Below are 13,819 nucleotides of genomic sequence, written 5' to 3'. Positions count from 1 at the left end.
GAATACATCCTCAAACAGTATCATTGTTAAGGTATATAATGATCTCTTGGTTCTGCTCATTTCACTTAGCATCAGTTCATGTAAGTCTCGCCACTCCTCTCTGTAGAACAGAACTTTAAAGCAAAAATTCTAAATGTTTAGTTGATCATTTAAGAAATAGTGATCTTTCAATTGTCCATGAAGTTTGCTGTATTATTAATGAATTAATTTCTTGGTAGTGTAGGTTTGTGAATAACATTCTATCAATGGGCAGTTGCTTGGTGGGTTTTGTATTCTTTCATTTAATATGTGTTGCCCTGTTGTGAAGTCTAATCCATCTGTAGGGTAAAACTCATTTAATCACCATGATGTGACTTGTACATCCTGGAATGAAGTTGGATACCAATGTCAGTTACTCAGCAGCTCAGACTGAGACACTGATATTTCATCTTTGAGTTTGCTGTTAATTTTCCCTAAAATTAGGAGAAATGCTATATGCAAGCTTTGCAAATGTTTTCAAAAGGGATTTCAAGCTTATTAGCTAGGGTGCTGCCTCTCAGCATTCCAGGGAATATGTAAATTCCTTCTTTCCTTTTGGAAATGGGAGTTCCTAGACCCAGGAAATCCCTGATGTTCTAAAATCCAGAATAATGGATGACATTATGATTTTCCAAAACCTGAAGTACATTCTAAGTGAACTTGTTCATTTTGCTGCATGTAGTATATTCTCTCTGGGTGTCTCTTTCTTTGTTCCTCTGTATCTGTTTCTTTCTCTCTCTCTCTCTCTCTCTCTCTCTCTCCTCTCTCTCTCTCTCTCTCTCTCTCTCACTCTCTCTCTCGCTCTCTCCTCTCTCCTTTACCTCTCTTCCCCTCTCTTACCTCCCTTTTTCTTTCTTTCTCTCTTTTATTCTCTGCTTCTCTCTCTCCATGTTTTTGTTTTTCTTTCTTTGTTTCTCACATGTTAACTGTTATCTTAACCAATGCTATATACTCTTCAACCAGCTTTTAAAACCCCTTCACAGACCATATTTTGTTTGTACTCCAGCAGAGCTCATGTTCCATAATATATGGTCTTTGAACTGGTATATAAGGCCCTTGAATTTGTCTAAAAATATCAAAAATAATATTCTAAGTTCTCATATATTTTGCAGTTTTTTAGAATTGTATTTTTCCATGTATATGCAATTCATGTACTAAATGACAATAATTATTTTAACCAGCAGTGGAGTAGTGTGTGAGGACATGGACTCAGAGCTTCCCATGAGATCTCAGAGTTCTGGTCTGACAGAGTTCTGGCTTGTTGGTTTTTCAGGACACAGGCATACCAGATTTGTTTTCCTTTGATGGAATTTCTCCAGCTTTATAGGTGTAGGTGTGGCTTATATGTCTAAATTTGGGCAAGCTTTGCAGTCCCTATTAAATAAAAAAATTACTTTTTTACTTAGGGACCTAGAAGAAATGATTTTCTTCCCTGTGTTTTCCTTTTGGATTTGAGTAGTTTGGATTTTGAGTATTTTGGACAAGTTTTCATTCATATTTCTGCACATAAACATTCATAAAATGCCAGTATGTACATTTACATCATAATTTAGATCCTGGGTAGACCATGTTTAGTTGTACTTTTACTGAGGCTGAAATTGACCTTACCAGTGTATGAAATTCAGACACTATATAGGAACAAGGTAAAACCACAGGTAGGAATTGCTGAATAATTACCTTTAGACCAACCTGAGCAGGAGGTTTCCCAGGAGGGTGAGCTCATTTAATGGTTCCTAAAACTCAATCTTGTGGATGTCAGTGGTCATGCTTGATTATTTGCTGCAGTGTTTTATGAAAAAGCAATAAAAATGCATTGGGAGTATATGAAGAAAGAGGAACAATAACTGGTTTTATTTTTTCAAATGAAGTCCCTTTGGTGTAAGCCAGGTATACTTCATGCTGCTATGCCTTAGCTGTTTAAAAGGAATGCGTATGTGTTTGTTGTATATGTGTGGACACTTCCACATTGTTGTGCACTGGTAGCTTGTGAATGACAAGAGACTAAAATAAGAAAAGGGAAAGAAAATGTATTTGCTTCAGAAAGGAATTAAAGCAATTAAAAGTTATAGTTGAAAGATGAATCTGTATGCTGATAACCATTAGGCTCCTCTTTGGAAAATCTTGAATAGATGATGGAAGTCTTAAAAAATGAATATATAGGGTTGATTTGATGTTATTTAAAAAAAAATCTTCTCAATCCCCATCTCTGATGCATATTTAACACAAGAAAATGAAAAAAGTCACTGAAATCTTGAAATCTAAATTACATAGACTGTATTCATTTAAAATTGTGTGTATGATATATGTACATGTACATTACATATAATATATGTGTGCATATGTATATATATATTTATGAATACATCTTTTAAATACACTGTCAGTGATGCTCACTTGGCTAATCACTGATTCTCCCATGATTTAAAGTTTTATAGGTAAAGTGAGTGTTTCAGTGGCTAAAATTCAGTCCTTTAGCCCCTATTTCCAGCCCCACCTGAGACAAGTTAAATGAGCTGCTACTGTCAGCCTAGACCCAGTGGACAGAACTTCACACAAAAATGCCCACACATGTAATTTGTCACATCTGGCAACTTGGAGCATGGGGTGACCCAGTGTGGAAATTGAATCATCTTTCACTTTCTCTGCTCAGGGTTTGATGTGGACTAGGATGAGTAAATGATGGTTCTCTGATCTCCAACAGGCGTGGGTCAGAAGTCTCCTTTTTTGATGACGTCCCTTGGTAAACCTTCTTAAACTCAAAGCTCACCCCATTCACACCCCGTCCTATTGATAAAGCTCTGTGAATTAGACCAGTTCATTATGGTGTAGTCAAAAATGCTTTTTAAAGTGTTTAAGTTTTTACATAAATTGTGATCACAAAGAGTGGCTGAATTTTTTAATTATTAAATATTTTAGTGTACTTGTCTTTTCATGTAACATACTTATGCCTACTGATTTCTGGCAATAAATATATTGTATAATTATTAATTGCTTATAATTCTGTGTACTGATGTATCATCTCATTGAGATTTCTCCTTCCTCAGCCTCCTGCCGCTAGGATATACCTTTGTTTGTCCAAATAATAATTTTCCCTACCGCAAACTTTGATAGGACATGAAAGGTAATTCTCTGCAACCACAGCTCTGACCATAAAGGTTTTCTGAATGCACTGATCATTAAAAATAATCACCTTGGGACTTATAATTCACATTGCCTGTATCTGAGGACTAAAGAATAACTTCTGAGACAAAATATAGTGTATGACTAAGACTTTAAAGAGCAATGGTAAGGTCTCTTCCCCAGTCAAGGGTCACACATCACCAAATCACCAAAATAATAACACATCTGGATGATCCATTGTGAAAATAACACTTTGTTGTAAAGAATAGTTGGAAAAAATTTCCAGGCATAAGAATTAGAAACCAGTCTAGGTACAAATAAGATAGAATGCTTTCCTGTTTTCCTAGAATCACAAATTACATTATTTAATCACTAGGTAACTTAGTGAATGAATAATTCCACTTAGATAATAGTCCTTGATAGATCAGCATCAACTTGGAAGAAGGTTTCTAGTGAAGAGCCTTTGGGATCTGTTCCTGGCCCCATAGATATCTACTTTTTTTTTTTTTTTAAATCAGTGATTTTCATAAGCAGATGACATACTTTTCCAGTCTGCAAAAGACATGTAGCTTTTAGAGATAGCTAATACCTTAGATGACAGAGTCTGGATCCATAAAAGAAACTTGACAGTACAATAAGATGAATTTTAATAGCAATAAGTTTGCAAAGTTCTATGCTTGGGTTCAAAAAATCAACCATGTGAGTACAGGATGAGGAAGGCTAAGTGAAAAATGATGTGATGGTATTACTGTACTGTTGAGCTCACTGTGACTCAACAGTTTGACAGAACTATTTTTAAAAGGCTAAAATGTCAGTAAATTGCATTATTTTTTCCACTTTGTAAATAGTATTTTCTTTTTCCAATTACATGTAAGGATAGTTTTTAACGTTCATTTCTGTGAGATCTTGAGCTGAAATTTTTTTCTCTTTACCTCCCCACTCCCCAAGACAACAAGTAATCTGATATAGGCCATACACGTACAATCATTTTAAACATATTTCCATATTAGTCATGTTGTGAAAGAAAAATCAGAACACACAGGAAAAACTACAAGAAAGAAAGAGCAAACAGACCAAAAAAAAAAAAATGAAAGCAGTTTGCTTTGATCCACATTCAGTCTCCAAAGTTCTCTCTCTGGATGAGGTGATGTTTTTCATCCCAAGTCTATTGTATTGCTCATAAAACTTAAGTCTGTCATAGCTGATCATCACATAATCTTGAGTAAGCTGCATTACTGACAGGCAAAGCATCCAGAATGAGGGAATTAACATTTAGTCCTAAGTAGCACTTTTCAGGAAGGACATTGATGCAAAGAGAATGATGAGGGGAACAGCAAACAGTACTCAGATAGCTGAGGTTATTTAACCTAGAGAGAAGATCAGACTGAGGGAAGTGGGCTGAGACAAGATAGCTACCTTCAGCTACTGGAAGAATTGTCAAGTTGAAGAGTGAATGGACTTGTTCTGCTTGGACCCAGAGGATCAAATCAGGAGTTGAAAACCAGAGAGCATGTTACTGTGGACAATCCCAAAGGGGAAGTCAGATGAGCTAGATTTTGGAATCCTATCTTTGCCTCTCACAACTTTTGTGACCTTGGGCAAGTAACTTAACCTTGCTAAAGAATGCCTTCTGGCTATACATCTATGATTCTATGGTAAGAGGCAGATTTGAGCTTAAGGTCTGATCCTGGTATCTTGAGGATAAAATGATATCATTCCTCCCTTCCTCCATGCTACTCATTTGTAAGTGGAAAGAATCACTATTCTAGGATGATAAAAAGCCTCTGTTGCCACAAAATTCTTCCATCTCACTTAGATACCCATCTCTTCCTTAGTATTTCCAATAAAAGCATCCATCATTGAGCATTATGGTCCAAAAAAACAACATAAGTAATGGAAGTGTTATAGCTTGACCCAATGCCTGGCATTTAGTAGGTACTTAATAAGTGCATGCTGAGTTGATGGCTAAAACTAAAATTCCTTAACTTTTTCTGGTTTCTCATATCTTTCATTTAAACAAAACAGAGTTCTTTGGGCTCTGATCTTCAGTTATCAGAGAATATTCCCTTAGTTTTATACAACATATCCTTTTCAGTCTGCTTTCACATACATGAGTTCATTTTCTAAGTGAATTTTTTAAAATTTCGTAAGGAAACTGAGGCTGAGAGGTTCAGTGAATTTCTCAAAATTACACAATAAGTTAGTAATAAAACCAGAGCTCTCAATCTACCTCCTGACTCCTAAGCATTCCAAAAGTTGCATTCTGCTTTTCCTTTATTATAATTATAGGGGGAGGGTAACATATATACATACATACATGTGTGTGTATGTATACACAAAGCAGAGAAATAGTTTAGCTTAAGTACATGATATGGTTTTTACAATAACCTCCCTTATTTAAATGACTTTAAATAAGTCATTTAAAGAGCACCTCTTTCATTTACCTCTTCCTTATTTGGTTTTTCCAGTTTACCTGCCTGATCTCAAAGTCCATAAGTTGTATGGCAGCCAGCTTACCCAGTAAATTAAATAGTAGCAGCTGTGTTTGGAGTTTCACCTCCTTCTGACTAGCCCCCACACCACATAATATGTACACTGCCCCCCCATTTTCTGCTACCATGCCTTTTTCTTTATGCCTGAGCACCTTGCTGACAAGTGCTAATAACAGAATGCCCAGAGAGAGTCCAGTTGGAGTTACCACACATTAAACATTCTGAACTTGTCCTTTGCTCATAGATTGTGCATAATTAATAATTAAACGGTTTCAGTTGTAATGGGTTGACCTTCCTGAACTGTTCATTATTCACAAGGCAAAGGCATCACTCAAACTTTTTTTTTCCCTATTGCCCTTCTCTGTACTCTGGCGGCACAAGCACGTTCCAGTTGTGTGACGAATCAGGCTGACCAAGATGCTGTGGGAGCTTCTGAGACTCAAATACTGCCCTCCTTGATCTCCAGAATTGCTTACTGAAATATATTATGGCAGCTTTTTTTTATATAGCAATAGCCTGCTCGATAACAAGATACAGCTGAATGTTGCCTTTGTGGGGAATCTAAAGTTGACTGGGGACCGGCATCTTAGGTTAAAGCTTTTGGTTAAGGTTGTGTCCTTTTTTTTTTTTTTTTTTTTTTTTTCCCCATTCTGTACCTCTATTTAGAAGTTCAACAAGAGAAAAACATTTTTAAAAAAAATCTCTGGGGTAAAGTATACCATCCAGATCTTAAGGATGACTTTTATTAACAATTTAAGATCTGTTTTAGCCATTGAGTTATTAAGGTATTGCTGCTTCTCTGATCTGTTTATATTTTTAAAATTTCTTTAGGATCCCCATTTAAAAGGAAGAAAAGAAAACTTTGACAAACCAACAGAGTCAGTGAATACTTCTCTTATTTCTCGGCACTTCAGTGGCTATAATTTTTATAGTCCTATGCCCATAGGCTTGGAGTGATTGGAGCCTCCCCTCCCCTCCCCTTGCCCTTAGCTAATTTTAACCTATGCTGCATATTTCTGCCCCATTGGAATTCAAATTCATGAAATATTCTGCAGCTTGTTGTCAGTCTTTCTCGTCTTGGCCTAAAAATATTAGTAATCCGACTCAAGAAAAGGGAGGTGGCTGCTTTAAAACCCTCCAGCTTGAAATCTGTGAACCTTGTTGATTTACTTTCTCATCATATTGTCCTACCAATTTTTCACCTAAATTAAATAGGCCACTTTCTTCTGAGATAAGGGCTTTCTGACTGTTTCCTTATTCCTTACCTTTGTCTAAATGTGCTCTCTGATGAGTCACTGAGGCATAAATTGCCTAAGAGGTATGTGTATGTGTGTTGGAAGTATAGATTTAAAAAAAAAAAAAAAAAAGCAAAAGAATACTTGTGTTTGTTTGAGATTATAATCTGACCCCCATGCCTTTAGTGACTGATTTGATTAGTGAGATTCATTCTAGCCCAGCTGGGATGAGAATCCACTCACTGAGGTTCTGGGAAGTTGACTTGGTTTGGAATTTTCAAAAGCAAAATAAATTATTCATGTGCACCACCCAGTGTTCCTGAGTTTTATATTATGTGCAACTTAACGGGCTACAATATCAGGTCTTAAATAAAATTAACTACCCATGCAAAGATGTCAGATTTGCTTGTTTTGTTTCTCATCCATGTTAAAATGACATCTTTATCAAGTTGGCTACTCTATAATTCATTAATTTTGTCTTGGGATCATACTTTGAAATGAGGCCCAAATTAGCATTACATTTTATGCTGGGATCTTTATGGAATGCCACATCAGAATTTTAACAGTCTATGTAAATATTCAGAGACTTTAAAGAGGTGTGTTCTTTTATTTGCCTAAACATATCATTTAGGTTTTGTTCTTCCCTCTTACTGCCTCCATTCTAACTCAAACCAACAACACCCAGAAATCAGCAAAGCAAAAACTTGAGGGAGAATCTTTCTGACAAAGTAGAGTCTATAAATTCTTACACCCTGACTTAGAACTGTCTTTTTATTAATGGTTTTTTGAAGCAATGAAATATCATCTCTTGAAATAGGACTTCCTTAGACCCTTTCAGACTTGGCTATAAATACAGCCTTCCTAAGAGGGGCCTGGAAAGAAATTTGATACCCCACTTCATTTTTGCATCTCAAGTTGACAAGACTTCTGTAACCATTTTGTAGTCCTTTTTTGAAGCCTTGTTATGCTGTTGGGTGCCCAATTTATTGTTGTTATTTTTGTTTGTTGTAGAGTGTTTCGGCAGTCTACGGTGTTTCCTGGATTTCTAAATTCAAAACTTTCCCGGATTTTATCTAGCTTCATTTCCCTTTGTTTCCCCTTCCTCGTGAATGCCTTCCAATGCTGACTAAATGTTTTAAGTTTAGAAATGATACTCTTGCTCTCCCTGAGTGAAATGGATGAATTCAAGGAGAATAAACCTGCACGGAATAAAAAACGCTTTACATATACATTTTTTTTCCATTAAAAAAAAAAAAAAAACTCTTTGAAAATCCCAAAGTGTTTTGAGTTGCTTTGACTCCTCACTTACTTTTGATCTAATTGTATTTTCCAACAGTTTCCAATTGTTTGAATTGGAAACAAAGCCTTAATAAGAGTTCTAGTTAATTTTCTGTCTTGTAATTACCGATCTCATTTTTCTGATAATTGGCCACAGCAATTATATGTATATTTACTAATCACATAGGAGGCTCTGCAATTGTATCTATCTGCCACCATTGATAATGACACACATATTGTAGAGGTGCTTTTATCATCTTCTTTTTTCCACTACATCAAAGCTATTTCCTCGCGTTCTCAATAATGAATCCATGCATGCATTTGACACAGTTGTGTGCGAGAGAAATTGTTTGGCTCCCACCAAATGCTACACGCTCTGAGTTTCTTGCCTGCAGCGCTGGAAGGTTGTATGTAATGATATATTGCTCATCCAAATGGCCAAAGCACTCCAAAGCACAGTGAGATTAAAATAAGTCATTCCTTTGTTAATTTAAATAGGTGCATGTATCATACTTTGCAGGGTACTTTGTGTAGGGATGTCAGGGAGGAAAAAAGCCGCCGAAAGGTATTTTTAATAGCAAATGAGAATAGATGAGAATGGAGTCATTTGCAGCTGCCTATTTTATGTGGCTCTCTTGTTCCAACTGTAGGTCTAATGAGATGACTGTTAAAGTACTCTGCAGTGTAATTTCATTACATCCTGAGCTGTTACACTATAAACACAGTGGAGTTCTCTGTCATTCTTGGAAAAACTCCTAAATTCTTAAAGCCCTCTTTTGCAAATGGTAATGGGGTTTGCTCCCTCCGTGGGAGTTTTTTTTGTTGTTGTGGTGGTGGTGCTTCCTCCTTGCTTGGGTTTATTTTGTGCTTTGGGGTTTTGTTTTGTGGGGTGTTTGTTTAGCTTTATGGGTTTGGGTTTGGGATTGTGTGTTTGTTTATTATTAGCTTTCTTTTGTGGCTAGTGGTGGGTTTCTTTCTTTGTGTCTAATTCACTTGCTCCCAGAAAATGGGTTGGGGAGAACTTTGGATCAGGCTGGCTGCAAATGAATTGGATTTCCTTTGAGGGCAAATACAAACCCCTTGTGTGAATGTGGTAGAAAATCTAAACCAAATGATAGAGGATTTGACTAAGTGTATAAGTAGGTAAAAACATAAATAAATGTAAATAAAAAGAAAAGTGTAAATAAATAGCAAATCTAGTAAAAGAAACAAAGGTCAACACAAGAATAATTTCACAGCTCTTTGTTAATTACAAGACCATTTGTGTGTTACTTAAATAATCATTAATTTCTCATTTACACTTTCCCTACCTTCTTTCCTACCCTGTGGCTATCATTGTCCTTTTTTCACCTCCCTCCCCATCTTCCCTCATGTTTCTCACCATTTTATAAAGTGTGGTGCCTTAAATTTGGCATCTTTATACAAACATGTGAGTAGTGTGTAGACTGCCTTTTTAATTGGATGGTGACCTTTTTGGGGGGAGGAGCTAGCTAGTTGTCTTTGTGGTATGTTTTTTACTGTGTGGGGTAAAGGAGGAAAGAAAAATTGTCTTGACTTTTTGTGACTTGGTGTTGTTTTTTTTTGTTTTTGTTTTTGTTTTGTTTTGTTTTCTTCTCCGTGCCAGGATTCGCCAGTCCTTCCGGTTGGAGAGTTCTCCGAACCATTTGTACACTTCATCACTCAGTGGTGAGCTCAGTTTGCAAACATGCCATGCCCTCCATGTAAATGATACATGCCATTAACTCTGCAGCTCCGTGAGACCTTGTGGCTCTCCCTGTTTCCTTTCTGAGACAGGAGGGACTTTGGGGCCTTGGGCAGATGGGGCAGCAAAGCTGAAGAAATTGTTTAAATTATGTAAACGTTATTTACACAAAGGGTCCTAAAAGTACATTAAAGGGTTTTCCCCTGTTTTAATAAACTGCTGAGAGTCAGACTACTTTTATGAACACAGATGCTGGTTGGTGTGTGTGTGTGTGTGTGTGTGTGTGTGTGTGTGTGTGTGTGTGTGTTTTAAAACCACACACATAATTTTATGTTACCTATTGGGTGAAAATGTGAAGCTGATCTTTATTATTAACATGCCCTCCTGTTCCCCATAAACCTGTCTTTCACCTGAGATAAGCAGCATAGTTTATGAATTCATTGGCTATTCACTAAATTATTTGGCTCTATTTCTAATACAATATTCCATGAAAGCCACTTTAATGACTTTGTATATGGCTTGGTTGTGTCTCTTTAACCTTTTGAGAATCAAAGAGAATTTTAGAATCTTGAAAACTAGAAGGAATCTGAGAATTTTTCTAGTACTACCCCATCATTTTACAACTAAGGAAACTCGAGCCATTTTTTTTCTGAAAGCCCCCTTCCATTCTGTCTCTTCCCTTCCCAACAGAACAAGACTCTCTCACCTTATCCTTCCCCACATCTTCCTTCAGCATTGATTGACTAGCACTGACTCCTCTCATGTATCTTTAAGCCAGATGTTCTCTTGGAGTCCCTTGCTGGACAGTCAGATTCCCTTCAGCTGTTTCACAAACAAAGAGAGCCAAGGGATGACCACAGCCTCCAGAGGAAAAAAACAGAAAGAGTAGGTGGTGCAGTAATCAGAATTCCATAGTAAAGAGACAACACAAATTGGAAAATGGTCCGGACAGGAGGTCCACCCCCACTCCCACATTCTGCTACCTCCTTTACTGACTCCCCTCCCTCCTTCAGTTCCCACAAGGAACTGCCAGTCGTAGTTGTGTTTGCCAGGGGAATGTGAACAAGAGTGTCCTGCCAAAAGACATTCCGTGTGCAGTGTGGTGAACTAATGTGAAGAACAGTCCCTATACAAGTGTTTTGAGGTGGGTGGGGGGAGATAAAAAAGGAAAAAAAATTGAAAATGATCCATTTGGTGATTATGCTGAATTGAAAACAAGAAATATTCTTTAATATAAATGTCAGGCTTTATCACCTTTTTGACTAAGTATAATATGTTACCTCTTAATAAAAATGCATCGTACAGTTTATATTCCATAGGAAAACCTTTATAAATAAAAGGAATATTTTTTATGCTTTTGAAGTTTATAGACATTGCTTTTATTTATTTAAAACATCTATAAGATATTTTGTGGTTTTCCAGAGCTGTCTTTATTTACAAAAACATTTTCATTTTCACACATGCCTAACTGAACTACCATATTGGTTCAAGTCATACTATATCTAGGTTATTTAAAGTTCATTAATAAAAAGACACCTTCTTGCCATTAATGAATACCTAAGATTTCTTTTGTAAGCCCATCACCACCCCATGATTATCTCCATTTCAACATATTGAAATTACAAAAAAAAAAAAAAAAAAAAAAAAAAGCTATAAGACAGATTCATATCCTGGATTTGGGGAATTTTGGGGGAAGCATTGACTTTGCAGTACTACTCCGAGGCACAGCAAGCTGTGTGTTATGACTAACTGATAGGGGCAGGTGGGGTGGGAAAGATTGTGGAAGGTTTGGCCTGCTTCTTCATCTCGTCCAAAAAATTAATCAGCTGTTGTATAAAACTTTTATGGAGACAGAGGGAGGGATAACCTGTGCAGAAATTTCCACAGATGTCAAGCTGAAACATAAATGATAGTGGGTAATAGCCTTGTTTTCCCAAGAGATACAGCTCCTTTGGAATGTCAGATTAGGACTGTTACCAACCCTACTAGTGAGACAGCTTGAATTACTTGCTAATGGATGCATTATTTGAGAGGTGCATATGGTTATTTATAGGGAAGGCAAATTGTCCTTGATGTCATTAATGGTTCATAACTATGGTTCTTATTTACCATATGATCGTTAAATCTCTGTAAAAAAAAAAAAAAATACTGTCAGCAAATGCAGCGAATTACATAGTAAGGATTTCTTGCTTGTTATTTTGTTGTGTAAAATAAAGGAGCATTCAGAATCAATTTAGCCCTGCGAGGTGAGAAAAGCCTGAGACTCTTGGTTACCTTATTCTAGAAATACATCAGTGTTTGGGGAGGGGATAAAAGGACAGGGAATGAAGAGATGATCATCCAGTCTCATAGCAGGCAGTTAAGAATGGTCACCTCACTTGTATTAGTACTCCATCATGCAGCTAAGCACAGTCTACAGCTACTAATTATACCTACTGCTTGGAAAGACAAGGAATATTTGGATGAGAAATGTGATCCCTTTAAGCTGCTTAAACAAACTTAGCTTTCTAACAGCTGTTTAATGAATTATCAACTTGTATTGGAGCCAAAATAAATGAAACAATGGGAATAATGTGTAATAACCCATTTGTAATTTCATAGTATTATCTGGATTTCTGATCCTTTTTACAGATTACTTGTCAATGTAAGTCATCATGAAGAAATGAGACATTGTGTCATTTGACTTGATAATCCTGTCCCTTGTCTTATTTTCTTGTTCCAGTTTTAAAAAGAAAGAAAAATATTCCTCACATCTAAAATAGGAACAGATTCCTAACTGAGTCAGGAATACTATCTTGCTTTCTTTTTCATGTTGGCAGAAAACCAGTATGAGTCTTAATTCATTCCTTACCTCTACTTCAAGGACGACCTTAGAAAAATCACCTTTGTTCCTCTGACTCATTTAGTGCTCAGCAATTGCAACCTATTCTGTCATAAGAAAGTATAATATTGAAGAGCTAGAATTAGTGAGAGGTCACAGATTGATGTTTTAGCTGATATATTTCTCTCTTTGCCCCAATAAATTTTAAAAGCGTATTTAAATTCTGGGGAATGCAGTCCAAGGATAGAAAGCATAACACCTTTGCAAGCTACATAAATCATATGAAAACATTTTTTTTTTTTGTCCTCTCCAGCATGAAGAAGCAGCCAAAAGAAAGGCCGGCACCTGAGGATTTGATGGTAAGTGGACTTCCCTGAGTCATGTTAATTTCAAGAACTCTCCTCTCTTGTGTCTGTACTCTGATTTCTCTTGGGAAGGACCAAAAAACAAAAAACCCACCCACTCTCTTTTTATCTATTACTTCATATACAGCCTGAGTCAGAGCAAAATTATTTACCTCATTGAGATAGATGTTTTTGAGACTCAGTTACCTTCAGGTTGTCTGGGTTTTTATAAGGTAACATTCTGAAATTTAATGCAGAGGTCTTTCTTTTGTCCCAACCCAAGGCTTCCAATTTAAGGTAGGTCATTCTTTGTCATTATTTGCCATTACAACCTTTCCAAATCTGAAAATTGAAAACAGAGCGGGTCAATGTATTAAGTTTTTAATGCAATCCTACAGGAAATGCTGAGCATAGTGGCTTGGATTCCTCTTGGATCTGTGCAGGACGGAATTAGATTGGCTGCAAAAGATCAAGTTAATGGGAATCTTTGGTCTTTTCCTTAGAAAGAGGCAACTGCAAGGCTTCTAGTGCTGTGTTCTCAGCTCCAAGGCAGCCTCCTTTGATTGCAAATGACAGTTTTTAGTCAGGCAGTGAGAGGAACAGAGATGCTTCTCTACAATTCCCAAATGGTCATTTATTTAGTACAGATTGTTGATTTGACAATGCACAAGCTGTTTGAATAATGTCAGCATCTAACATTAGTAAGTAATAATTATAGCCTATGCTTTTCTAATGTTTTGTACACCAATCCTACCTTTTAAAAAAACTGTCATCATAGTAATCTTCCTTAAATTTTTTTTGCATGTCTT

At 36.5% G+C, this 13,819-nt stretch overlaps 1 protein-coding gene across 7 annotated transcripts in view; it reads left to right on the top strand.

The window, feature by feature from the left end:
* MAP2K5 (mitogen-activated protein kinase kinase 5) overlaps positions 1 to 13,819 on the top strand; it is a 317,449-nt gene that overhangs the window by 265,589 nt on the left and 38,041 nt on the right. For 3 of the 7 annotated variants that reach the window (XM_051980795.1, XM_051980794.1, XM_051980793.1), the window contains 2 exons: positions 9,768 to 9,829; positions 12,980 to 13,025. In XM_051980795.1, coding sequence (XP_051836755.1) covers positions 9,768 to 9,829; positions 12,980 to 13,025 — 108 coding nt within the window. Of the gene's footprint in view, positions 1 to 2,719; positions 2,915 to 6,461; positions 6,509 to 9,767; positions 9,830 to 12,979; positions 13,026 to 13,819 lie in introns of those variants that run through there. The other 4 variants (XM_051980799.1, XM_051980797.1, XM_051980796.1 and 1 more) reach the window with 3 other exon arrangements.

This window comes from Antechinus flavipes, chromosome 2 (genome assembly GCF_016432865.1).
Source record: "Antechinus flavipes isolate AdamAnt ecotype Samford, QLD, Australia chromosome 2, AdamAnt_v2, whole genome shotgun sequence".
Lineage (NCBI taxonomy): Eukaryota > Metazoa > Chordata > Mammalia > Dasyuromorphia > Dasyuridae > Antechinus > Antechinus flavipes.
Note: the sequence above shows the minus strand (reverse complement) of the source record. Positions and strands in the feature narration are given on the sequence as shown.